General features: G+C 38.2%; 4 protein-coding genes across 6 annotated transcripts; 1 reads left to right on the top strand and 3 right to left on the bottom strand.

Annotated features, from left to right (window-relative positions):
- Window positions 1-1943: 1943 nt before the first annotated feature.
- On the top strand, window positions 1944-7881 carry LOC140782158 (uncharacterized). The gene is made up of 2 exons (XM_073128593.1): window positions 1944-2380; window positions 7667-7881. The coding sequence occupies exons 1-2, from the start codon at window positions 2034-2036 to the stop codon at window positions 7668-7670; spliced, it is 351 nt and encodes a 116-aa protein (XP_072984694.1). The 5' UTR covers window positions 1944-2033; the 3' UTR covers window positions 7671-7881.
- A 93-nt stretch (window positions 7882-7974) lies between these two features.
- Window positions 7975-10503, bottom strand: LOC140782157 (high mobility group B protein 6-like). Its single transcript, XM_073128591.1, has 10 exons — window positions 10066-10503; window positions 9835-9969; window positions 9477-9748; window positions 9281-9386; window positions 9131-9196; window positions 8975-9040; window positions 8787-8891; window positions 8598-8695; window positions 8431-8515; window positions 7975-8337 (listed from the first exon to the last, which is right to left on the bottom strand). Exons 1-10 carry the CDS (start codon window positions 10453-10455, stop codon window positions 8203-8205), a joined length of 1458 nt encoding a protein of 485 aa, XP_072984692.1. The 5' UTR covers window positions 10456-10503; the 3' UTR covers window positions 7975-8202.
- A 4645-nt stretch (window positions 10504-15148) lies between these two features.
- Window positions 15149-19927, bottom strand: LOC140782738 (uncharacterized). The gene is made up of 5 exons (XM_073129471.1): window positions 19492-19927; window positions 16901-19022; window positions 16521-16581; window positions 16219-16442; window positions 15149-15590 (listed from the first exon to the last, which is right to left on the bottom strand). Exons 1-5 carry the CDS (start codon window positions 19622-19624, stop codon window positions 15536-15538), a joined length of 2595 nt encoding a protein of 864 aa, XP_072985572.1. The 5' UTR covers window positions 19625-19927; the 3' UTR covers window positions 15149-15535.
- A 3466-nt stretch (window positions 19928-23393) lies between these two features.
- Window positions 23394-26602, bottom strand: LOC140781204 (uncharacterized). Of its 3 annotated transcripts, none has more exons than XM_073127085.1 (3): window positions 24305-26602; window positions 23637-23808; window positions 23394-23453 (listed from the first exon to the last, which is right to left on the bottom strand). In XM_073127085.1, the coding sequence occupies exons 1-2, from the start codon at window positions 26190-26192 to the stop codon at window positions 23663-23665; spliced, it is 2034 nt and encodes a 677-aa protein (XP_072983186.1). In that variant the 5' UTR covers window positions 26193-26602; the 3' UTR covers window positions 23394-23453; window positions 23637-23662. The 3 variants fall into 3 exon arrangements, with proteins under 3 accessions (XP_072983186.1, XP_072983189.1, XP_072983187.1); XM_073127088.1 differs by having other exon boundaries at window positions 23418-23442; XM_073127086.1 differs by lacking the exon at window positions 23394-23453 and having other exon boundaries at window positions 23529-23808.
- Between the last annotated feature and the right edge of the window lie 390 nt (window positions 26603-26992).

Here is a 26992-nt window from a genome sequence, read left to right on the forward strand (position 1 = left end):
TCGTGGGTTGGTTGGAGGGATCTTTGGAAGATCCATGTCACCCCTAGGGTTCAAATGTTCTGTTAAACTAGCCTAAAGTCGGAGTCCAACCTCGGCATACCTTGCCAACCTTAACATGGGTATTTGAAGACTGTTGCAGCCTATGTTGGCTTGGTAGTGAGACGGCTGCTCATCTCCTTTTCTTGTGCCATTTTAGCCGGGAGGTATGGGTGCAGGTGGACACGACACTGGGGTGCTCCATGGCGTTAGCCACCTTGGTGGACATTGGCTCGTCGGGCACTCCATCTTGCCGAGGAGTATGATAGAGTGGAGAGCAGACCATCTCCTCAGTGTCATACCATCCAAGTTAAAAAAATCTAGACACGGGTATTTATTTAAACCCTAGATAATAATATCAACTCTTTGTTTAAATAAATACAAAATAAATATAAAAAAGTAAAGCAAAGATGAACACAAAGATAGATTTTTATGTTAAAATCGGATCAAAACGAATAATTAAACTTGTAGCAGTTATAAGATTAACTTACAAAACAAACCATCGATCCTCATGACTTTATTTCTCTTAGTCTTACTCGCTAGATCCGCGATTCATTGCTTCCTGTGATTGATTTCTAATCTCAGTAACCCTCGAGATTGATATTTCGTCTAGATAACTCTTAAGACGAAAGCTTAGTGCGTTGTAGAAAAGACGGATCTTGTTGGTGAAAAGATGTTGTAACTCTAAGAACTCTTTATCAAAGCAAATCACCAACCCTTCTAGGGTTAGAGCATCCCAATATTTATATAGGTTAACAAGATAATGCAAAATCTAAGTCAAAATAGAACTATCGGAAGTCCAAACACTTGCATATTATGTGGGGTATGGTTAACTAGTCTATCTTAATCTAAGTTTGGCTACAGCTTCCTTCTCCAAAAAAAAAAAAAAAAAAAAAAAAAAAAAAAAAAAAAAACTATGTGTAAGTTTTTATTAGTGGTAATAGAGTTACGGTCTAACCTAATTCAATGGTATTTGTATTGAGCTTTGCTTGATTTGAATTTAACCCTTGAACCATGATTTAGTTAGTTTAAAACTATGGTTTTGGTTGCGAATAGATTAAGAGTATAATGATTACTTTTAATGCGATATAAAAAAAATAAAAAGATATTAATTTTGAAGAGAAATAGATGATATGTAAAATAAATAGACCAAAAAGTCTTTTGACTTTGATGACGGTGCTCATTTAACAAACTAAATATCAAAAATAGTGCTCACCATGGTTTTGCTGGTGCCGTCGGATTTACAAGCTTGTGTGGTTGTAAGTTTGCAACCATCTTTCTATGTATTGGTTGTTAATATTTTTTTGTTTTTGTTTTCTGAAGCTACCAAATACTGTAAATTTAGAGTACGAGCTTATAGTCTTTTAAGCCCAAATGCGCCATTGGAAATGCGGGTAAGTTATTTCAGGGGTAAATTTGAAATCCATTTGAATTCAAACTTAGATTTTCTTTATTGGAGAGTGAATTTAGTTAGAGATAATCTAGAATAGTAGTATAATAATTATTTTTGATGTGTCATAAAATTTTAAAAAATTATAAATGATAAATAGAAATTGAATCAAATACTCTTAATTTGACATATAAATTTAAATTTAAATACTATATTTATTATAGGTACGGATACATACTGATAAGTGTGTAAAGAGATAGAGGGAAATAGATGAAAAAAAATGAGGGCGAGAAAATTGACCAGAAATTTTTAGTTTGTGAAATAAGTGTTTAGGTAAAAGTTGTGAGAGAGAGAATTTTAAAATAATTCTAGTCAGATCAATAAAATTATAATTGGATTTACCAATGTAATAATTTTAGCGAATTTCTACTGTAGAGTATGAATAATTTGATGATTTTTTTAATTAGAATAGTATCTGTAATCTAAATTAAAGAAAAAGATAATCATTGAAAGTAACACAATTTGAAATATTATGTCGGAGAAAAAAAAGTAGTGTTCATCGCGTCACCGAACAAACCGCGACAGAGAAGAGAGGGGTTCGAGGGGGATGCCGGACCAGCAGATGACCAAACCGGCGGCGAAGGAGCCGCCACCACCAAAACCTTCTCCGCCGCCTTCGTCGTTTGCCTCGGCCGAGGCGGCGGCGAGGAATCGGGCCCACTACCCAAACCCACCTGATCTGGTATATCCCGACGTGGCGACGCTTCGCGACCAATGGCGTTTCGCCATCCGGCAGTATAGCCGCTGGTACTCGCAAGCGTGGGGCACCGCCATCCTTGCCGGGGTCTCCTTCTTCGCCCTCGGGTGGCTCATCAAGGGCTCCAACCCACTCCCTTCTCGGTCGGAGCACCACGAGGAGAAGACGCCTCACGCCGACGCCGCGGGAAACGAAAGGTAACAGCTCAAATCTTGATCGATTTCTTTAATTTTGCGTTTTATTGCTGTTTGCGTCAAAAGAAAAAAAGGGATCTTGGACGAATTGTTGCTGTTTGCGTCTATAAAAGATGGAATCTTGGTTTGAGATTATTTCATTTGTGGTCATTTACTTGTAATTTTTTATTTATTGATATTCTTTTCTTTGGTCTTTGGAGGGTATTGTTAGAACATAACATATTAGAATTACCGTTTAATTAAAATCCAGTGGAATTTTTGGAGCATAAAATATTAAAACCACTCTCTATCAGCTGAAGCTTGTAGAGAAGATGGTGAGTTCACAATGGAAACCTTATTAAGGAGTGCAAGAACTGATAAATCTTGATTGAGAACTATTTTCTAGCATTAAATAGTGATGATGGAGCTCCAAGAAAGAGCTGGCCGAGGTATGGTCTTAATCTGAAGGGTGACAAAAGATAAGGAAGAACTGATCTAGAGAGTAGACTGATACTTTGCAGAGTGGCTAAATATTTCTCGTTCCCTACTAATTTGACATGCATAGTTATCATAATCGGACCGGATATTAACATGGTCAGAGGTCGGGTCATTGGGTTATTAGTTTAACCATCACCCGGTCGGATTACTGATTTTTTTAAATATTTAAATAATATATAGATAGTTCTATATAATTCTAAAAAAAAAATCTATGGAAGTAGTATAATTGTACGTATATCCTTAAAATATATGATATCAAAGTTACTTTCAAATTAAGTCTAGAAAAGATAAAAATATTATTAACTAAGAGAAATACTTGAAAACTAAAATAAGGATATTTTTTCTTTTTTTACATTCAAATTATTCAAATTTTAATGAAAGTTTATTCCAAAGACTATTCATATAAAAAATAAGGATTTTAAAATATATATAGTTAAAAACTATGAATTTTGAGCAATATACATATAAATATGAGCTTTAGAGGGACATATAAGCAAATATCTACCTTTTTAAGGGTATATATGTAAAAAAACTAATTTTATAATACAATTGTATTATAAACTAAATATTTTTAATTTTTAGGACTAGAATACCATTAGGATATAGAATAGAATAATTAAATATTAAGGATGATTGAGTAATTTTGTGAAAATATTTGACCCGACTGATTCACCAAAAAATAGCTAGGTTGCACAGGTTACTGGTTCAACCACTAGGTTTGTCTATTTTTAATTTTTAGGACTAGAATACCATTAGGATATAGAATAGAATAATTAAATATTAAGGATGATTGAGTCATTTTATGAAAATACTTGACCCGGCTGATTCACCAAAAACCAGCTGGATTGCACGAGTCATTGGTTCAACCGCTAGGTTTGTCGGTTTTGCCCGGGTCGATTGCTTATTCGGTCTAATAATAAAACCGAACCATCCGACCACTCGGTCCCGTCTGGCTCGGTTCTGATAAAGATAATGGGTTATACTTACAATTATAGAGTCGTACATCAAAACAATTCTCAATTCGGCTTGAGAATATTACGATAAAAATGAGTACTAGTTGGAGCATCTTAGTTATGTTGAAAGCTGAGGTTTCCAGTTAGTTAGATTATATTACTAAGATTTGTTTAAAATACTGGACTTTCAAAATAGTGTTATCTAGAACATAAGTAGTTTTCTTGTAACTTCATTTTAAGCTCTAGTACTACGTGACCAATATACAATCTGCTTAAAGAACAATAGGGGATAGGCTTTTTACTACTTGTATCAATCTTCAGTTTCTATGGGAAATTATTGGTTAATCTCTGGCTAAGAGAGGTAGCGTAAGTTCCTCTTGGAACATTTGATACTTGAGTAGTTGAATTCTACAGACCTCCTTACGTTTTGGTGAATTGTGATTGCCCTGTCTACTCAAGGTGGATCATGTTGCTCATAAGCTAATCATTTTAGATGCAGTAAGCAGTAACAATAATGAGTGGATTTTTAAACAAGGTTTAAGTGCAGGAGTATATATTAGGTCCTAGCCTCCTAGGGGTACGAATCTGTGTATGTGACTGTAAAGGACACGAGGTATTCTATATTGCAACTGTGTACCATGTTTTAAAAATCGGTCGAAATTGATTCATTTCAGGCAAGATGGATCAATTTAACTAACTAGTTTCAGCCTGCTACAGTTAGTTTTAGTTGAATGGGAAAAACTTACCTGACAACCTGACAACAGTTTAATTGTTGTCAGGTTGAGTAATGGTTCTATCTTGTCCCATTTTTAACCCTTTTGACCTGATCATTAGCTCATCACCACCAAAATATTAAGTTTTGGGTAGTAAGATATTGTCAAAAAGAAAAAGATGTACTGTACAGGGCAACTCTCCCTCCCGATCCTAAGTTGTGAATAGCTAAAGGATAGTTACACTAAGATCTTCTGAACTATTTATATTTCCATATGCGCCCCCTCATCTCTCTCACTCTCTAAAATAGAAACATGCACACAGTTTTCTGAACTATTTATATGAGCCCATTGTTTGCCCACAAATGTTTATCTTAGGCGAATTTCATATGCGATATAACCACATGATGGGTACCTAAGCAATTTATCCATTGACCTAATGTTTGTAGCAGGACATAAGCCAAATAAGTCTACAATATAGATATCTAGGTACTAAACATTCTAGTAACTTTCTGTGTTGGTTAAGTCCCTGTAAAAATGATAAATAAGTGAGTTACTATAACAGTTCAGTTATCTAAATATTTTTTATGCGTCATGTGATATCTTTGTTTTCCCATTTTTCTGGCACTGTAAAAGCATGTTGATGTTTTACATGTATGCAACACAACGGGCTCCATTTGGGAAGGAATCCATACTTCGTTTCAAAACCAGCACTTGGGAAACATCTTTGTGTGTTTATTAGCAATAGGGATCCATTAGGCTGTAATGAAATATGAGGTATATTTCATGGTAGAAATCAAGGTTCGAAAAATCTAAATTAGAATCGGAATCAGCTTTCAGAAAAAAACGATACGTATCGGTCATATCAGTTGCCTGGATCGAATCAAACTGTTTAATTACGTAAAATTCTAAATATTATTTAAAAATAAAAAAAAAACTTCTAAAAATTTATTAAAAAGTTTACTAAAAATAAAAAAATAAAGAAAGAAAACTATGGTGCAATAAAAATTGGAAAAAAGAAGAGATTAGAAAGAGAGTGAGGGGAAGAAAATTAAACAAAAAAAAGAAAAACCATAGTGCTGGGAAGAAGAAGAAGAAGAAGAATAAGAAGAAGAAAAAAGAAAAAGGAGAGATGGAATAAATAAAAAAAATTGAGAGAAAAATAAATTAAAAAATTATATACCAGAGTTCGCGGAATTTGCCAGAGTTAGATCTCTTCGTAAGAGAAACAATGGTTATATGGTAAGGAGAGAAAAAAAAAAGTGAAAAAAAAGAAAGTAAGAAAGAGTGAAAAGAAAGAGTGAGTGAGAGAGAGAGAGTTCGGATCATGCTTGGATCGTTATCGAGTTCGGCCGATCCAGCGAAGCATGGTAGAAATGTGCATAAATCTTCCAATTAGATTCCAAGATAACCGATTGCATCAATCATTGTGTCCTATACATATCGTATCATCTTCAAGATTTTCTGCAAGATTTTTACTATTGAATCATATTGACTATAGCATAATCTTTGGTGGTGATTTATATTGATTTTGCTTTATATGAGAACGTGATTTTGCATATTTCTAGGAAAGTTAACATGAGAATGTGCTTTTGTGATAATCTACCATTTTACAAATTAAACAAGGAATTTTTTTAATTCGCCTCACCTTTTTGCTTTATTTTCGTTTCGACCCCTCCTTGTTTTGCCTGTCAAAATTGATCCCTGTTTTTTTACATTTGTTATCTATTAAACCTCCTGCCGTTAGTTTTAGTCATGGAGACTAACTAGACTTCAAGTTAAACTAACCCACGATGCTCAAATTACTAGTATACCCTTAGATATTCATATCCATACCCATTAGTAAACCCAATCTGTTTAATAAAGTAGAAAGAAGCTCTCAAGTCCTTCCCCATCCAGCTGTTCTCCTCTCAAAACCCCATTTTTCCCAAACCCAATAAAAGCAGCAGTCATCCCAAAACCCCATTTTTTCATTTCATGAATGAGATAGAAGCCAAGGAAAAAACTAACTTTAGTAGAATACTAATGTAGAACCCACCTTTAAAAGAGAAATTTCAATTTTACAAGGTGGGAAAATGATCTTCTTCTTATTTTCCTTAAAGAGAGAAAATAGCAGAGATGACCCATGGTATGGGTGAAAAATTAGGACCATTATATTAGTAAAGTATGATGAGCATTTTTGACATTTTAGGAAGTTATATTTAAAAACAAAAAAATATTCAAAAATAGTATTTCGTCTTGTTCCGTCGAGTTAAAGCTAACGTGGGGGCTTATCTAAAGACTTATAATAAAAAGAATGATCGATTTAGATAGGCAAAAAAAGGAGGGGTCGAAACAGAAATAAGGCAAAAAGGAGAGAACGAATTAAAATTTTTCGTAGAAATAAATATTTTCTCTATTCCAATTTCGGCCTATATTTCTAGCCTCTTTGAAGGGCAAGAAACATTCTATCTTTGGACTTGCATCATTTTTGGAAGTTTCTCTTTGAAATTTCCAACTATCAAAAAATCATTAAGCATTTCTCAAAGCTAAAAGATTAAACCAGAAATAGAATGCTTATTGTGGAAGGGATTCTTATCTATGTATTTCCATCTCTCTTTATTAAATCAGCTACTTGTTTGAACTTTCTTTTGTTTTCTGCAGAGCTCATCCATTTGTGATGTTTATTGCTTGCGTATCCTAGATAAATATTCCATAAGTATGATGGTCTATATTAAGATTTTTTTTTTCAATGGCCAATTTTTACCTTCATTTAATTCAACTGATATTAAATCAAAGTACTGGTTGGTTTGTTGGTAATCAAATGTGGTGTCTGCCTTACAAGGAAAAGAAATCATTTTTTATTTATTGATGGTCTCTGAATATGGGTAGATAAATTTTGATCAGTAAGCAGGAAATTCTAAAGAGACTTTAGGAGATTCACATGTGACATATTATCTTGCTGCTATGTAAGTTGTTAATAACAAGAAAATGACTTCTATGTTGCCATGTTTTTGTTATTTCTATCACGATGTATAGAAGTCCATTCTGCATGCTTGAAAGTCTGAGTTCTTGGGTATGTTTGCATAAAGTTCATAACTTGGATTGAAATATTACTATCATCAATTTTGCACTTCCTTTAGATACTGAAATACTTATTTTTCATATAGGTAATCGGTAATCGGTATGTCCACAAGCATATTTTACAAAGAGGAGTACTGGCTGAAGTGGATCAGAGAGAAGTTGGAGGGACACAAGTTGAACTGCTGTAGAAAAATGTATATATTTGAGCAATCTTAACTAACATAACAAGACTGCTTGGAAACATGACTCGTTTTTTTTTTTTTTTTCTGTTTCTTCCTTGCAATAAATTTTTTACATTTTACATTGTGGTCTTTTTCTCCTTGCCAACTTGCATAGGTGGTCCAAAATATGTAAGGTATCACAAATATATATTTGCTTACTGAGGAATCAATCATGGATTCAGAGACATCAATTTACTTACTAAGTCACATAAAGAAGCCTCAGGATAAAAGCTGTTACAAAGAAACTATTAAGCATCAAGACAGATTGGAAAAAAGAAGTTACGCATCATTAGATCTTGGCTCCAATTCAGCAGCCACAAAAGACTATCTAATTCTAAATGTTACAAGAAGCAGTCAGATGCCAAGGTGAGTTCAACAGAAACTGATTGAACTGCACAAGCTCATGACACATTGTTGGAAGTCATGCTGTTAGACATAGAAACTGTTTTGTTGTATTCCTCCATCTCCCTTTTGTAAGCTGCCATGCTTTGAGCAGCCTTGTCATTCCAGATTTGCTTCTCAGTGTCGCTTAATTCCTACGAAAAACAATATGAAATGTTATCAGGAATATAACAGAAGAAAAATCTTGTGCAGAGTGAACAAGGAAATGAACAGAAAATTGTTAATACCTTCCATTTGACTGAGATAAGAGCATTTAGTGTGGAATTGCAAATGCCCGACCGCTCCTCTGCCAGTTGTTTTCTTGCTTCTTTGCTGAAATGTGATAGAAGTAACGACCACTTAGTTTTAATTCTTGCACAGAAGAACCCACTTCGAAACACCATCCAAATTTTACCTGAAGAGAAAGAAAGAAGAGGCTGGCTTCTTTGGTTTGTTTGGGTCCACGTTCTGTTCTTCCTTCTGCTTCTTCTTCTGGCGATTTTCTTTTGTTTTCTGATTCAGAAAAGCCATTGAATTTTGCATTAGAAATGGATTTAGAGAACCCAGTAAGTAAATCAATGGATGCCCAAGTTTTCTTATGCACCTTAATTATGTTCTCTGTCTTCTCCTTCTTCTTAAGCAACTGAAGAGCTTCCTGCTTCATAACTTTCTTCTGTTCCTCCTCTTCCTTCTCCACGGTTGCAGCTTCCTAGATCAAATTTCAGCTTTACAGTTAAATTTCAATCAAGTAAATAACTTTAATTCTAAAGAGACAGTTGAAGAATTTCTTGCCTCAAGCTTCTTCTGCTTGTAAATTTCCATTTGTCTGGAATACTCTTCCTTCTGCTCCTTAGCAATCTGCAAGAAGGCATAACAAAACTTCAGCAAATAACCAAGTGGCAGTGCTCCCTTGTACAACTGCAACAGGAAAGAGTAGCATCTTTTTACCTCTTCATAATGTGCTTTCTGTTCTTCTGTCATGTTCTTCCATTCCTCTCCTGCTATCTTAGCAATCTGTAAGGTAGAAGGAAACAGGAATTTAGTATATCAATATGTCTGTTAAGTTCTAGCAACAATGATTATTCTGGATTCTTTTACCTCAAGAATATTGTTGCTTTCTTTGAGCAAAGTTGTGCGGCGTTCTTTTGAGAACAGGAAGAAAGCAGACATAGGCTGCTTTGGCTTCAGAGGATCCTTCTCCTTCCTGAATATAAGAGTAAGAAATTTGTATCATTTGTCTGAAGGGCATGAAGAATCCTATAACTCGTAAAATTTTGTTTAAAAAAAATTTTACTTTGATTTCTTGTTCCCACTGTCAGCTTCCTGTTTGAACTGCAGATACTGTTCTAAGAGCTCCATTGCAGTCCTCTGCATCTGCTCTTCCTCGAGAAGCTTCATCGCCACATTCTCGCGCTTCTCCTGCCCAACGATCTGCAAGTAAGCTTCCTTCTCTTGCTGGTACTTCTCTTCGTAAGGCTTCCTCTCTTCAGCACCCAGGGTCTTCCACTTCGCCCCGAGGGCATTCGAGGTTTCTATGAAATCTGCATCTGGGTTCTCTTTTTTCATCTGAAACAAGAAAAAACCCACATCAAAATTTGAACAACCCCTTGGCTTAAAGGCAAGAAAATCCACACAGTTTCTTCTCCATTTACCTCGTTCCACTGATCTTTGCACCAGAGTATGTACGCTGGAAGCGGCTTCTTCCTCTCATGGCCATTCTTGTTCTTGTTCTTCTTCGCTTTTCCTTCTTGCTCTTTCTCTCTTAGAGACATAAGAAGAGGAAGGCTCTGCAATCGCAAAGATAAAGAAAGAAATAAGAATATAATATAAATTTACCCAAATATACGAAAAAGAAGACAATATAAGAGTAAAGAAAAATATACCACTGTGGGCTTAAACTCCTTTATCTTTTGCATCTTCTTGAGCTCCCCTTGAAGCCTTTCTTGTTCCTTCCCTCGGTTCTCTATTTCTTCCTCTTTCTCCTTGAGCATCTCATCCCTTTGCTTCAGGAGCTCCTCGGCGTTCGCCTTCTCGAGCTGGAGTTGCTCTAACCTCGCTTGCAAGTTGAGCAGCTCATCAGCGAAGGAGGTATCGGCGGCGGAAGCCGGAGCTTTGTTTTTAGAGACTACTCTCTTGGGTTTCTTAGGGGAAAGGATGGCTGCGAGGTCGCTCGCCTTCTCAGAGGAGACCTTCCCGGCCGAGATGTTCGTGTCGTTGTCGGAGACGGCATTGAGAGCCTTCCGCCCTCTTCCTTTCTTGGTCACTGCTGCCATGGCTGGTTGAGGGGAGGAGATAGAGAATAAAGAGGAGGGGTTTTATGTTTGTTGAAGAAGGTGAAGAGGTAAGTTTTATAAGTGGGGGAATTGGATGTCAACGGTAACATTTTTTTCAAATTTCAAACGGCCAAGAATTATAGAACAAATTTAAGGATTGGGTTTGAGTTCCGTTAACCGTTGGGGAGTCCAGTGGTTTGGTGAGATGTACCCGCCTAGTAAAGAAAGAAAATTCTAATGAATGAATATATGCCAATTCAAAGTCTATGCCACAAAATTAAAAAAAAAAAAAATCTTATTTCCCGGGTCTATCTAGTAAAAAAAAAGGTTAACAAGGTATATGTAAAAAATGGTAATAATTTGAGGGGCTAAGTATAATTATCTTATTAATAAAAAGCTGAAAATTATCTCTACACTGAATAAATTTTTATTGACTACTCTAAAAGCATAACATGTCGCCTCACAAGTCAAAACCTAATAAGATTCGAAAACTCTGCTTTTCTAATATATTAACTCACTAATTCCTCTAAAAATACAAGTTATCAGATGTTTCATATTTTAAATGAAAAATGAATTTGATAGGATTCTCAAATCTGATTTAATTTATATGCTAACAAATAAGTCTAGGGGTATAATTATTTTAAAATTCAGTGTTGTGGGATTAGATCTCAACTTGTGCACTTAAATTAATCTCATTTGAAATTTTAATTCAAAAATACTCATACGATATAGTTTGTTTTAACTAATTGAGTATCATTGAGTAATTGTCCCGAGTTAGGCACTTTAACAATCTAATCGTAGTTGTCAGTTCATCCCAGCTCGCGGTCTTCGCCAAGGCTGCCCGTTATCCCCTTTCTAATTCGTTATCGGATCAAATCTCCTATAAATCTTTCTATGCGACGCCTAAAAGCTCAAACGGTGCAGAGGCATTAAGTCGATCAGAGGAGGCCCGTTTTAACGCAACTTCTATTTGATGACCTTTTCCTCTTCAACAAGGCCACTGCAGTAGAGACGGCTCATTTAAACACCATTCTAGTTAGGGGTGGCAATAGGGTCGGGTTAGCCGGGTTCGGGTCGGGTCATATTCGGGTCGGGTTAAGATAGTACTAACACGAACACGACCCGTTTAATAAACGAGTCAATTTTTCTAAACACGAATACGACCCGTTTATTAAGCAGGTAACACGACACAACCCGTATAACCCATTTAATAAATAAATTATATTTTTTATATAACCCGTTTAATAAATATATTATATTTTGTATTCAACTCATCTAACCACCTGTTTAACAAATACAACCCATTTAAATTTACATCCATTTAACCCGTTTAGAGTTAATCGGCATAATACATCACCCATAGAGATAAACTATCACAAATTTACACAAATCCAGCATAATTAACAATATTGTAGGAAAATTTAGTAAAAATAAATTCAAATTGTCTCAAGCTTCAACATTGGTGTTGACAAAGCAGCAGCGGTGGAGGCAAGGCTCTAGGAGCTGGCTCCCATGGCGCGAGCTCCGGATCTGCCAAGGAAGACGAGGTGGTCGGTGCGGCTAGGGACGGAGAGGCGGTTGGAGGAGAGTGAACGCAGCAAAGAGAGGAGAGGAGGGCAGGCGGAGAGGAGAGGAGGGCAGGCGGAGACGAGGAAGGGGATGGAGGCATTGTGGCAAGCAGATACAAGGACGGAGGCATCGCGGCAGACGGTTGTGGCAAGCGGAGAAAGAGCTGGGCGATAGGCGGAGATTGTAGCATGGCGGCAGGCGGAGACTGCAGCACCGCGAAAAGCGAAGACAGGGAGAGGAGGAGAGGAGATGCGGCAAGCGGAGAAAGAGAGCGGGGGCGGAAGGCGGAGGTTGCAACACGGCGGCAGGCGGAGACTGCAGCATCGCGAAAAGTGAAGACAGGGAGAGACTCGGCGGTGGGCGGTAGTCGAAGACAGAGAGAGGAGACGGCAGGCAGAGATGCAGGAGATGGGGAGTGCAGATGGCAAGCGGAGACGCGGGAGACACGGGAGACGCGGAGTGGAGACAGCAGGAGGCAGGCGGAGATGCGGGAGGCAGCAAGCGAAGACGCGGTGGCAAACGATCGCCGCTGGAGAGAGAGATTAGAGATGGGGGCAAAAAATTTGGAAAGGCAGAGGCGACTGGAGGAGTGGAGAGTGGAGAGTGGAGAGGGTTAGCCGGTTAGGTTACTTTATAATATATATATATATATATTTGAGAGAGAGAGGGTTAGGTTATATATATATATATATATTATATATAAACGGGTTGGCGGGTTGACCCGATCCAACTCGACCCGACCCGTATAATTAAACGGGTCAAACGGGTTAGTTGTATAAACCCGAACACAATCCGTTTATTAAACGGGTTAGGCGGGTTGACCCGTTTATGACCCGAACCCGATTATACTAAACCCAAACCCGATTAAATGCCGAGTTATCGTGTCGAGTTATCGAGTCGGGTCAAATTTTGCCGCCCCTAATTCTAGTCAAGTATGGTGAACTCCCAGGACAGAAATTAAACCTGGAAAAATCAGCCATCATATTTAGCAGGCATGCTTCCTCTCAAAGTAGAGTCGAGGTCACGCAACTATTGAAGGCTAGACCCTTAGCTTGAGGCGACAAGCATCTGCGTAGCCCGCTCTGGTCTCAGCGATCAAATTTCAAGCTCTTTCCTTTGCTTTGGATAAGGCCGTAACCAAGTTTGTTGGTTGAAAATTGCAAATCCTGTCCCAATCTAGAAGAACGATAATGCTTAAATCGATTCTAAGTTCTAAACCAGTGTTCTTCATGGTGGCTACTACATTTCCTAAAGCTCTCTCAAGGAAAATCACTTTAGTTCTGTCAAATTTCTGGTGGACGCATGGAAAAGGCTCTCATTCTTTCCATCTTAAACGGTGGGAGCTTCTGTGTAGATACCTCTCGCGGCAGGTTGGGGTTCAGGAACTTAGAGATCGTAAACAAGAGCTTAATACTCAAACTTGGTTGGACGCTATTAACAGAACCAAACAGCTTGTGGGTGAGACTCCTCAAAGCAAGATATTTTCCAAATTGCTCCTTTTGGGAAGCAAATACACCAAGCTGAGCATCCTGACATCGTTGGCCATCCAAAGCATCAAAGATGAGCTTAGACACTCTTTAGGAGGTGGGCGAGGGAGACACTATACACCCCTGTTCGGATCCTTGGCTCCCTCTAGCCTGGTGCAACATACCCCCTTAGAGTACCGACCGGGCAAAGCTATCTTCCTAAAACACTGTAGCAGTGCTCTACATGGAGAATCTTTAGCTCTTTTGGAGTTAATAAAGGAGGTGAAGAGAATAGTCAGGGAAAAGAAATCTTGCTTTTCTCGGACTATCAAAAGTTGGTATGCATGGTTGGGGGAACGAGTAAAGTTGATGACGACTAGTTAGTTGCTCCCATAATTAGAGAATATCCATGCATTCTATTTGATACCCCTAGTCTAAATGTTTGTTACACCGGTAGAAACAACAATTTTATTACTAATCGACTAGCATCTTACGTATGTCAAGAAAGTTTGTAAGGAGTGGGTTAATCACCTCCCTGATTTTCACTGTAATATTTTCTCTGATTAAATCAATAAGTCTGTTCAACCTCCCTCTCTAAAAGAAAAAAAAAAAAAAAAAAAAAAATCCAACCTAGGATCTTCCAAATCGTAGAGAAATTGTAAAAGAAATTTATTTCCACAGGATGAAGTAAAGACCATATCTAATTTCTTGATGCAGTCATATAGATGTGTAACTTTGTATCGCTGTATAAGCATATGCATAAATATTACGAAGATTGATGAAAAAAATCGACCCAAAATATAAGATTTGAAAGAGTTATTTAAGGAGGTTCTTAACCTAATCATAGGGAGTCATTTTGATTATTCTTGGAGAGACTTTTGATTTGATTATTGTTGGAGAGATTTTTGAAAATTAATGACAGATTCGGAAAGAACAGGATGAATCATTTTTTATCCAACGTATCTACATCAAATTCAAAAGAACTTTATCTCAAAAGTCACTGAGATAGAATAATTAACCTAAAGAGTCACCCTACTTGATTATCCAAAAATAGAAAAAGAAAGAGAAGTCAGGGAACAGATTGCGAAAAATAATGAAACATAGAATCTAGAGAACAAGACCTTATAAGACAATTAGTAAATCTATTTTAAAACTGCTACAATTTTACCTAAGGTTTGTATTTGTGATTGTCTCTCTACACTATACTTTACATTTTATTACTAATAGCATACCGTAAATCCTATCTTCTAGCACGTATCCAGAATTTTTCAAGATGGAAATAAAAAGAATTGTCTAAAACTCCTTTGGCACGGCTTGCCCTGCGACCCTATCTTCGAGTTATGAGCAAATGTGAGCTAGCCCTGCAACAAAACCGAGTTTTCAACCTCACCTTACATCCAGATTTAGCAAATTTAAAGGTATCCCATTTGAGAATTGAATCAAATTCAAGCTATATTGACCATTCTAATACGCCACAGAGCCAAAAGTGGAGGTTATATATTGACCAAATCTGTGTATTTTAAGAATACTTGAACCTTAGAAGAGGTATGTTAGAGAATCACTACCAGTTCAGTCTTCCTTCTTTAATTTCCTAACTGTAAGTTCTATGTGCTGTAGCTAATAAATCTTGAGCAATTCAACAAAGCAACATTATGAGATATTAGCAATCATCAGCAGTTACATTGCAGTAAAGGAATTCTCCAGGGAATCAAATTCTTATAGATCAGAAAGGTTAACAACTCATACTAACATACTCACTTGGGAGTAAACTTAGACGGAACAAATGCGCACAATTTATAAACAAACCACTGCTTTTCGCCTCAAGTATACAACAAAAGCACTGCAAAAGATTTAAGCAGATGCAGAATAAGAAAACTTTAGCAGAAGCAAATGCAGACCATGAGAGAATATCGCCTTCCCTTGCCTGTAACAAACAGAGCTAGACTTCCCAGAAGTGCAGTAACAGCATGGGTGCAAAAAGTTTTCTTTTTGTCTCCACAACCTTCAGTGTACTGATAGATAAACATAAGTGCAGTCACTTGGCACTATGCAACGACTCTTGGAACCCGCATGCCAAATCCATGTTTCATTCTCTCAACACTGTTCGAGGAGTTGATCATTAGAACATTTATATACATGCTAAACCTATAAAAACAGCTCATTTAAATGAACAGTTGAGTAGAAAAATTAAGTTAAAACCATGTGAATATGCCAGTAGATCTACTAATCTACTGGTCCAGATCTTGCAGCCTTCCTGTCTTGACATGTAATAAATAGTTCATCGGACTAGAAAATTTTCAGTAACATATTCAAACATCCTTAAGAACTAATTTATATGGTTGGAAAAGTGCTAATACTGATAACTACAATACTTGAATAACTAATTGTAAATTTAGTATGTGTGCTGGCATTGTGTCTTTCTTGTGTATAACTCGTTAATGTGTCTTACCTATCTCATTGATGGGCCAGTTTGATATGTTCACCAGATACTCAAGGGAAGCAAATCAGCAGACTATGCAACACATTGTAGCATAGAATTATTAATTCACAGCTTCTACTTGGTCCTAGTTAAAGTTAATTTATGAGATAACTGCTGCTAGGAGTGATTCATATGAGATTGGAATAGAAAAATACAAGTAAATGCAGCTACTTTAGTAGGAAGAACAGAACTACTGTTTCATCAAAAAAGAAAACAAAGTAGCATGCATAAAGAAATTGTGGCACTCACGTTGGTGCAAGCTTGCCAAGACTATCCAGTTCTTCTCCAGAAACCTCATCCCAAACTTTCCCAGAGATTTCAATTCTATATGATTGACCAGGAGTATCTGGGAGACCTCGACCAACAAGTAGATCAAGATCTTTCTGATGAAGCTCTCTTCCATTAACGAGAACACCAGTATTCCCACCAGAGCAATTCATGGGCATAGGATAATTCAACTCATCAATAAATGGCTGCAAAATGGAGTTTCATCAGAAAGTATGATCATGCAATGGCACATATTTAACTAAATTAAGTGCACTCGCTCTTACTGGAATTATGCCAAGACAGTAGTGGCCCATAACACCCCAGAATCCAGCACGGTAGTCATACCTAAATAAGACAACAGAGAAAACATGAAACAAATATGCTCAAAAAAGGAATGCCACTTAGTAGTTCGTTCAATAGATTACTGTGTACATCTGGATAGCAGCTAAATCAATGTCAAATGTGACTTGTGAGGACTCCGCAGTTCCTAAATTTTTTTTTAACTAGATAGCAGCATGTCCTGCATTAGGGTTCTCTTTTGCAAATATTAAGTTGTCTTCAGTAACCATTAGACCATTAGACAGTAATTAACCATAAACTCTAGTTGAAGTGTATGCATAAAAAAATTGAGGTGAAGAGTATGCAGCAGTAAAAAATAACTAACCAATATTCTCCAGGATAGATAGGCCCAGCTTGCTTTTCTGCCTTCTTAGCTACACGATCAGGAATAGAATAACCATTAACAAAAATTCTTGGTCTGCCATTTCCATTTGAATGGTTAAATCTGGGGAAATCTTTAAAGCTCTTTTTGATAAGGTTGCTGAGGAACGAATCGCCTCCCTTTGTTGTCCTAGGTTGATCTTCGTCCATTTCAAATGAATCTTGTGATAATCCAGGATCTGGGTACTCATCAGATGAGAAGTCCATCTCAGTTGCCACTGGTACATCTCTGACTGAGTTCTGCTTGAAATTTTCAGTCAACACGATCTTCTCTTGCTCAGACCGATTACTTCTGCTTCCTTTTCCAGAACCAATAGTCAGTTGGTCAGAGAGTGAATATCCAAAGTGTTCACGAAGTGGTAAACTTGGGATACGGGAGATTACTTCAGATTCTGGAGGAATCTCTGAGGACCTGTAAACATCTTTCTGAGAATTTGCACTATCCAGGCTCTCTGCATGTCTGGACATGCTAGATGATGAAGAAAGGCCTTGCATTTTCTCTGTATCACTTAAATTTAATTGCTGCTCCTTTTCTAGCAGTTCATGATTACTGCTAGAAAAATTATAAGGTGGAAGCAGCTTCTCATCCATACTCAGCACATCATTATCCATGCTGCCATTGGAATTGTCATTTTTCCCTGTAGAACTATGTGAGATTGCTGCAGGTGCAGAAATGTCTAATCTACTTCCATCAAGTTTGACCAAGATTGCATGTGAGCATGACCCACAACGCATCTTAAATTGGTTGTTCTCCAGCAAGGAAGATTTTTCTGGTAGCTGCAACAATTCAGAACAATTATAGCATATAGTAAAAGGAGCCGCATTAGCAATTGGCTGACAAGTACGCCCCATTGTCTTGCTGAACATGGTCCTTCGGTGATCCTGGGGGAAAGTAGCATTTGTCTTTTTTGGAATATAACCTTGTGGACCAAAGATTGAGGGACCATTCATGGGGTACATCTGATGATTGTTCATAAGACATGGAGCCCTTCGATGATTGAAAACTGTTGATGCACTTTGCACAGGCATGGAGAATTCTCTATGATAGCAATACAAACATGAACAGGCAGGCTGATGGTAGAAACCTTCATGATGATAAGATACGAGAGGATCAGGATCAAGATGTCCATAAAAGTAGTTGTTCAATTGCCTCTGTGCATGAGTAGGAGGATGAAGGGGGACTGCTCTCCCGTGTGTAAATAGTTCCCCATATCCAGGAATCTCATGTTGTGCAGGCATGGAAGGATAAAAGTTCGGCAGGCTTGCACTATGTCCATTAAATGGTGTTGGAGATCGCTGAGAAGTATTTCTGTTCAAAAACGACGACCCCTGTGGCAACCAATTAACTCGATCACGAGGGCTGTGGGAACTTGAAGGGGTTGTCACTCCATTCGCCGGAACACTTGCATTTGGTTTGTCCCTGACCTCACAGGATCGCTGTACCTGATCCCGCAACTCATCGAGCATTCTCAGAAGCTCTGCTCGGTCTTGTTCAAGATGCCCAACTCTGGTCGGCCCATCCATATTTCTCTTGTCATCATGCTCCCCGATGGCTTGTTTATATCTTGAATTCAGATGGAAGTCAGATGGGCCTTCATCAGGGTTGGAAAAATGTCGAATGTCTTCATTTGTTCTGTTTTGCACATCAATGGGTGATCTTGTTTCTCCTTTCTCTTCTCCAGCATTCATCTTCCCCAAATCATTAAAATTGTTGCTGGCGTTACTAATGGGCGCTTTTGAGACACGCCTATATTTAGCCTCCCTCCTCTCAATACAATTTTCTCGGAAAAGATCGTCCAGCTTTGAGGAGCTGGGCTGCTTCAGAACAGCAACGTCTTCACTTTCGGGGACAGAATTATTAAGGGAAATTGCAGCTATATCTGGAAGAGATCTCTCTTCTCTCCTATGTTCGACTCTATCAACTTCTGGATTAGTTCCCTTTTTTGCCTCGGAAATCACTCCCTTCTTCTCAGAGCCATTCTCCAAAACCTCGAGGTAGTTTACATTTTCTCCATCGGATTTCTCCGGCGAAGCCTCAGCCTCGGAGACTAGAGTTTCCTTTCTTGCTGCAAAATTGCCGAGAAATTACTTTAGTTCCTACTGCCTAATTAATTAATGAAAGAAGAAAGCTCAACAAAATTGATTGTTTTCTCAACTGACATCTAACATTTGTCGTTTAAGTACCTAAATAGGACTCAGAATAGTAGGATTAAGAACAATATGAATCATGGAAACAAAAAAGCTTTCTTTATTTCAAATGGCGCCGCAAAAATTGTTAGAAAAGAATGGTACATCAAAAAAGATCGATTTTTCCAAATGAAAACCAAAATCTAGGACCAAATCACCAAAAACTCGCAAAAGAACGAAATCATAAACAGTAGAATCAAAGAAACATAACGATAGTTAGGAAAAAGCTTCCTTGTTCAAATTGAGCCGCTAAAATTTCTATAAAAGTGCAACAAAATCCAAAAATTCGTGCTCCAAATAACCAGAACAAAAAAAAAAAAAAAGAAACAAAGATCAAGAAGCACGCACTTGGGTTGCCTTGAAGAGTAGCGCCACAGCCTCCACAAAGATAAACCGAGAAATTGGGCAGCTCGGGGAGAAGCTTCTCACACTTGGGGCACCTCACTACTCTAATCTTCGCCTTTCCTCCCTCCTCCGCCATCGTTTCCAGAAGAGAACCCCACTAATCCTTTTAACGGGTGACGATCAAACCACCCTTAAAATTCTTGTCCTCTACCACTCCTGGGTACTACTGACTGCCCTTGTCACTTCAAGAGGAACCGATGCGAACAAATTCTCGCATTTCCTTCTCCCTCTTTATTCTGTCACGCATCCGGCATTAGAGGAGAGAGACTGTACGGAAAAGGAGGCAGAAGAGAGAGAAAGGGGAGGGAGGGAGGGAGAGAGAGAGAGAAAAGGCGGGCTGTTGACAGACGTTGGGAGTAATCATAAGGGCTAAAGAGACGGGGTTTCTGCGCAGCAACTGAGGCGTTTTTATCCTTAAGAGTTGTTTTACTCGGCGACTAAATCGGGGAATAGGGTCCCGTACTAGGGAGGCAAAAGTTAATCACCCGATTAATTCGACGAGATTATCTGACTAACAGGTTATAAAGAGTCAATCTTCCTCACCTCGTTATTAAACCGATTGTATTCTATAGTTTATTATTACTTCAATTTTTTTTAAATAAAATGTATCACTCGATAATCCGTATAATAATCTGTTTAATAAATTAAATTCATATTTAAAATTTCAGACTCATTTAATAAATAAATCGTGTTTAAACTTTCTTTCTTTTTAAAAAAATAAAAAGAGAGAAGAAATGAGCTGGATGTGCTACTAAGCCTACTACTGCTCGCCAGCCCAACGGGCAAGGCGGAGTGCTCGCGAGTTAGTCGGCGATCTCTTTTGCTCCTTATCTTTTTCTTTTGTCGCATTTAATCCTATATTCCCGTAGTCTCGCTTTTGCCCTCCCCGTCCAAAAAGCAAAGGGGAGAGGGACCAAAACAAAAGCGCGGTTTCTTGCGAATCGCAGCATCCCACCTACGACGATTCGGCGGGATAACTCCCCTAATTAAAGCAGTGGGCCCCCAAAACCCAGGCATAGGCCCAGGTTTCGCTTTTTAGGAAAAGGGTTAGTGGTGGCAAACCAAAAAGACCAAATCGCCCTTCTTCCTATTCAAGAATCGCCATGTCGGAGGGGGTTATTTTGGGCATTGTGAGGGAGGCCAGGGAGAAAGAGGACATGGCGTTGCTTTTGTGCTCTTTTTCTTTTCTTCTTTCTTTAATATTAGACGTGCTCGAGGAGGACCGAGGAGTACGCTGGTGGGAAGTGCAGGGCACGTGATCGGTAGAGTGAGTTTGGAGAATGCGGCCATGCACAGTGCGGAGTTGTACCACTCCAAATTAAAAGTGAAAGACTGTTTGTTATACACTCTCTATCTATCGATCATGCATCACGATTGTATGCCACTATTCGTATGATCAGTTGTAATAAATGCAATTCATGTGTACCTCAAAGGGTTAGGACTTAGGAAGATGCCATGCCAGGTATTGAGATTCGCGCTCATGTTTTGTCGTCCAATGCCACCTCAGGTATAACATTTATGCTCAGTATCACATTATACTTTTCTTTTTTAATTTTTAAAAGAAAAACATACTATTCCATGTCAGAATATTATATATATAATAACTTGTTTTTTTTTAAGAGAAGTACAAATTCAATGGTGTGTTAGTTTGGTGTGTAGACTGTAGTGGAGACGAGGGTGTTACACCATTTGTTTTAGAAGCTTAAATCAGTAGATAGAATGAAGTGAATAGATCTTCTCCTATAGAGTGAAAAAAAACTGTGATTTTGAAGAAGCTCCATTGTGCTGAACTAAATACATGAAAGCAATACAATTAATTGCTCAGAATTAATCTTTCCTGGATGATGTTTATACGCAGATGCCCGGTTCTCCAGTCAAAAGAAAAAGTGGAAAAAGAAGAATAAAGTGTGGGCTCCAACCTTAGATAATCACATTGCAAATGCACCAGTAGAATTTGACAGCAGAGTGCCTGGTAGAGGAGTAGTTGATCCAAATAGCCTTTACAAAAAAGCTGGCCACTATTACCTCATCTTTTGTCAGGAGCTGAGTCTTTCCTCTTTCCCTAACTCTGCTCGAAATAGAAGAGGAGGGCCAGGAGGCAATTGAATGAGATCTACGTGGGGGGAATTCGGAATTCCATCACGTAAAAGGAAAAGTTCCAATAATCCTGCACGGATAACAAGGCAATGTTGGTCTTAAAAGAGTTAAAGGGAGATGAGATATAGCCAAAGTATCCTTTGTCACCTTTAGCTTTGGCTGCAGCTTTGTTAAAAGCCATTGTTAGACTGCTAGCTTTCAAGGCTGTGGAAGATGAGGTTGACCCACTTCTTTATTACCCTCAGTCCATTGATAAAAGAGATGGTAGCTTTACGGGCATGTCTTTGTGGTGATGCCTAATGGAAGTTTCGAAGTAAACAACCAGGAAGTTTACCTCTTTCTAAGTTGATCTTCCTAGTAACTACTACAAAGAGATGTGTGAAATTAACTTTGATCTTAACTAGGCAGTTAATGGTACTAGAGATCAAATGGCCAATCTATGGTTCCTTAATGATCTCTAGATTTGACAAGATCTAACGTTTTTATGGTATCAGTAGACTAGCTGGCTGCACTTATTCTTTAGACTAGTTAGCTTTGATCCATTGGAGTGCAATTAAGAGAGTACTGATCAAATATCTCAAAGTTAGCATAGACTGTGGACTAGACTGTTAAAAATGAAATTTGTTAGTCACAGTGGAATTAAAATAAAATTTTGAATTGATAGATAAGACAAGGTGCTCGTAGTTTTTATTTAGCTAAATAATTTTCTCACTAAGATATAAATAAACTCTTGAAGTTCTATCTTCGGAATATAATGTCTGTACTATAAGTCTTTAAAGATTGTATTTCTAAAAATTTTGGGACCAATCATCAACTCAACGATAAAAGTGATTAAAATAAATAATTTTGTACGAAGGAAAGAGAAATCAATGAGTATGTGTTATTATTCTTTTTTAGATACTCTCTTCTTTATTTACAAAACTTTAGAGATGAAATATAATAAAAAAATCGTAATACGACACATGTCATCATCCGGAATGATATTTTTGGAACCATTTTTCTAATAAAGAGATTGTTTTTACAATATACATTCAAACCGACTTCAACCATTAGATAAAATTTACTCTTGAGAAAAATTTGTTCCAATAGCTCGTTCGAATAGAATCAGATCTTGTTCAAATAAATTTCCAACAAATTTCCTATAATACTACTTTCTAATAAAAATATCTCTTTTATACATATTTTGTTAAAAGATAATAAATGATGCTAGGAATAGATCCTCCTTCGCACACAAGATGGATTTCCTAATAGGATGTAAAGTTACATTCAGTTACCAAGAAGATCATATGATTAACTTTAACCCCAAGTAATTAATGTGGAGAAAATTATTTACTAGATTGGTGGCTTGTGACTTGGCTCAGCGGTTTAGTTCATTTTATGACTCGGTGATATGATTATTTTAGAGAAGTAGCTTGGCAGTGTGGCGATTTGAAGCATTGTCTTAACAGTGTTTAATTATGAGACATACTATATTAATTAAGTGCCTATGTATTTAGAGAGATTAACTCCTTGTCTAACTTATATTTATCGTTAGGGCATAAAAAAAATTACTTTAAGTTAAAGATCCTTCTAGGAATGTGAGACTGAAACCTATTTGGAGAGTTCCCAATCTATGCAAATCCAATCTAGTTATCTAATAAACTTGTAAGAACGGGCTATAAGAGTAGTTGCAAAAAAAATGCTGAAATGGATTAGAGGATGATCGTATGCTATAAGACCAATAGAGTGGAAAATCTGCTGCAGCAAACCTGACAGTGCTCACTCCTTTGCTCCAAAAACTTCAGCAGCAGCATTAGTCTAAGAGAGTCCTTGATAGATGGAAATGCCGCAGTCAGAAATATATCAAGAGTTCGACGATATGAAATTTATCATGCATGCTGTAGTTTGAGAAAGGACCTTGAAAATATGATAACTTTATTTTTGTAGCGTTTGTACAGCAGGAGAAAATTTTCACAATAGAAGTGTTACATTAAGTAATTGTATCTTGGTACCTCTCTCACAAGTATAGTTACAAGAACTATGCTAGCTCTGAATCTGATGCATGCCCAGTTAACCTTCGAAGTCCTCGACTCACCCGAATCCGGTTCTCAGAGTTGATCCTCAGAGTGCGCCCCTGGAGTGTTCGCTGCAGTGGTCTTATTGTTCCAGCTTTCTGAAGATCTCCTGCAATATAAAGTAGAGGAGACGTGCATTATACCTTGGTTGAAAATTTTCTCTGAGCAATTGTAACTGTTGAGTATATAATGCCCCTTACAGTTTCAGAAGATTAGATTTCAGGAATTTTCTGGTGGATCACCACAGATGACATTTACTAGGTATCATCATATTGCAGCATTTCAGGACTAACTAAAGATTAATGTGATAGTTGCTGATGATATCCTAATTTACACAGAAAAAAGGAACATTTGTATAGAAGGATTAGTTCAGTTTAGTATGGCAAACATTTGAAAGGCTTCTTTGATCTGATTACAACATTCTTGGTTGCAGACTTTAGTACCCAAATTAGTATCTTTGGAGACTAATCCAATCTAAAACAAGAACGATAACTTATTGAATTAGTTTATAAGTAAATCATTGACACTATGCATACAAAAACAGGCATATCAAGTTTCACTTCAAGAAGTAAGCAGTATTTTCACCTCCCCTATTGCCCACATACCATTTTGCTTTTTGGCTTTTGAATCCATCTTCTTGGGAGTTGCTTTCTTCCTATTCTCAGAAGTAACACGAGGCGATGACGCCTTGGAAGAAGCCGCAGGAGAAGATAAAGAGTCCTCCTGAATCAAGAACAATCCATTATCATCTCCACATATTGATGCCTCCTCACTTCCTGACTCAGAACTTCTCTCCCTGAGGTTTAAACTAGTCCTGTCCCTCTCTGTAAGTCTATAAACAAACATCTGAAAGGGGATCTCAGAGACCTTAAGAGCCTCTGTCGTTGTCCATGTTGCGAATATCTTTGAAAGGCTCGTATCAAGATCAAAGTAGTCCACTGGTGGAGTCGGTGTATCAGGCTGGTTGTGATCTGGGTTCAGGACTAATAGGCGTTTGATATACCGCAGCATTCTGCATATAGCAGAGAAGGTCGGGCGATGAGAAGGATCGGTCTGCCAGCATCTTCTTATGAGGTTTGTGAGGTACTTTGGAGATGGAAATGGAAACAATGGCCTCTCACCTCCCCTTATGTTTCTACTTGTCTTGTCCTCTTGAAGGATATCTTCTTCGAACGGTATCTTCCCTGTCAGTAGCTCGTAACATATCATCGCGAAGCTGTACACATCTGCTTTCTCAGTGAATTTGGAAATACTAGTGTCTGGTGATTGCTCTTGCTCAGCGAGTACCTCAGGTGCATACCATATGCATGGATGATTCCGAGTTGTTTGATTTGTCGATGCTGTCACGTTCTTCGCACCCGAAAACTTTAAAACCTTGATCTTAACATGCAAATATCCTTCATTCGTAGCATTCCTCGACTTCACAAGAATATTGGAAGGATTCAGATCTCCATGATAAATCTTCCGAGAGTGAAGATATTCCATTCCTCTCGCAATTTGTATCATTGTGTCCACTGCCACCAGAAGAGTAAACGGAAGCCGCTTTTTCGCAGAACACATCTCTTTGATATAACTGGAAAGAGCTTTGTTCATGAGCTCCGTGACCAGAAAGCACTCCTTTCGCTCTTCGTCAAAGAATGCATACATGACTTGCATTACATTTGGGTGCCTGAGTGAAGATAGGAGACATATGTCTCTTGTCAACTGTTCAATATTCTCAACAACGACGAAATGTTTAAGATAAAAACTCTCCCCCATCCACTGGATCTCCTTGCAATGGCTTCCGTTCCCTAAACGCCGCTTCACTCGGTAGTCCTTCGAGCTAACCAAAACCGAACTCGGAAGTATCTTCTTCCCCTTTGGAGCTAGGAGAAGCTCATCAAGCTGACTTTCTTGTTCAGACGCAATACCAGATACAGTTTCAGATAGAATCCATTGGTCCTCCTTCCAAACACTATCCAATCTACTGCACATCTCTTTGGAAACCAAGTACTGCCCTCCAAACTTCTGCTGAAAAAGTTGACGATCCAACCAATCTCGGTCGTACTTCTTCGTGAATACCAACTTTTTATTTTGGATCGCCTCTTGGTCAAAACCGGAGGAGATCTCGCCAACACTCTCGATGGCCTCGAGCACGACAGGGAGACACCATAACAAGTTGTGCAGATGGAAATCGACGCAGTCGGTGCTCTGATTGAGAGAGATGGCTTTGGCCCACCAATCCTTTGTTTCCAAGCATCGCCTGATGTATTGCTCACCTTCTCTGAAGATCCTGCAAAGCTCTCTTAGTGGAACCTCGAGCGCATTCCATTTCGTGGATTTCTCGTTGAACTTGAGATTCTGCTGCATCTCCTCTGCGATTCCCTCGAACGCGAGGCAAAAAGATTCCACCAAGAGAAGACACTGGCATCGGTTGATTCTTATATTATCCTGGAACACCATCAAAGCATTGAGGCTGCCTAAAACCTCTGCAATCTGCCGGAACTGCTCCATTGCGAAGAGAGGGATATCTTTCTACCTATCTGAGATTAAAGAAGGCAAATTGAGTGCAGGAGAAAGAGTGGCAATCGGAATCGTGCAGTAAAGTTGGAGATGGATCAAATTGGTTGGTGGTGAAGGGAGTGCTAATTTTGGAAAGAGATTAGGTCAAAGGTTCTATTGACCACAATTACTAGTTACTATTCTTGGATGGAGGAACCGGCTATGCGTTGTTTTGCGGTTGGGAAACAAGCAAAGGTCTTTCCGGGGATTTCGAATTTTTGAATCTTTGTTTCAACGGCTATAAAGTCCTACTCAGTGAAAAGTGGACTATGGCCACAATACTATAATTCCCCTCATCTGGGTAGATGTGTTCGTTGTGCCCTAACACCTTATTTAAACAGCTAGGTCAAAGGTTCTATTGACCACAATTACTAGTTACTATTCTTGGATGGAGGAACCGGCTATGCGTTGTTTTGCGGTTGGGAAACAAGCAAAGGTCTTCTCGGGGATTTCGAATTTTTGAATCTTTGTTTCAACGGCTATAAAGTCCTACTCAGTGAAAAGTGTACTATGGCCACAATACTATAATTCCCCTCATCTGGGTAGATGTGTTCGTTGTGCCCTAACACCTTATTTAAACGGCTAAGCTTCACCCTGGATCCAACCCTAGCTCGAAACAGTAATATAGATGAGCAAGACATTTGCCCATCCAACTCGTTATGCCCGCTTATAGCCCGGCTTACTATGCTCTCTCATATCCTGGCTCATCAACGTCTTTACTATTATTTTTTCTTCCTACGCCCACTCTCCTT

Source organism: Typha latifolia, chromosome 2 (genome assembly GCF_019914945.1).
Source record: "Typha latifolia isolate L0001 chromosome 2, TyphaL0001v2, whole genome shotgun sequence".
Lineage (NCBI taxonomy): Eukaryota > Viridiplantae > Streptophyta > Magnoliopsida > Poales > Typhaceae > Typha > Typha latifolia.

What these genes read in the sequence shown, in the direction of transcription:
- LOC140782158 (XM_073128593.1), top strand. Translation starts at nt 2,034, where the DNA reads ATGCCGGACCAGCAGATGACCAAACCGGCGGCGAAGGAGCCGCCACCA.
- LOC140782157 (XM_073128591.1), bottom strand. Translation starts at nt 10,455, where the DNA reads ATGGCAGCAGTGACCAAGAAAGGAAGAGGGCGGAAGGCTCTCAATGCC. An exon ending in ACAAGCAGAAGAAGCTTGAG is followed by an intron (nt 8,892 to 8,974) that starts GCAAGAAATTCT and finishes AATTTGATCTAG; the next exon opens with GAAGCTGCAACCGTGGAGAA. An exon ending in TCTTCTTTCTTTCTCTTCAG is followed by an intron (nt 8,516 to 8,597) that starts GTAAAATTTGGA and finishes ATCACATTTCAG; the next exon opens with CAAAGAAGCAAGAAAACAAC.
- LOC140782738 (XM_073129471.1), bottom strand. Translation starts at nt 19,624, where the DNA reads ATGGCGGAGGAGGGAGGAAAGGCGAAGATTAGAGTAGTGAGGTGCCCC. An exon ending in ATCTATCCTGGAGAATATTG is followed by an intron (nt 16,582 to 16,900) that starts GTTAGTTATTTT and finishes TGTCTTATTTAG; the next exon opens with GTATGACTACCGTGCTGGAT. An exon ending in ACTGTCTTGGCATAATTCCA is followed by an intron (nt 16,443 to 16,520) that starts GTAAGAGCGAGT and finishes TCCATTTTGCAG; the next exon opens with CCATTTATTGATGAGTTGAA.
- LOC140781204 (XM_073127085.1), bottom strand. Translation starts at nt 26,192, where the DNA reads ATGGAGCAGTTCCGGCAGATTGCAGAGGTTTTAGGCAGCCTCAATGCT. An exon ending in AAAAGCCAAAAAGCAAAATG is followed by an intron (nt 23,809 to 24,304) that starts GTATGTGGGCAA and finishes TTTATATTGCAG; the next exon opens with GAGATCTTCAGAAAGCTGGA.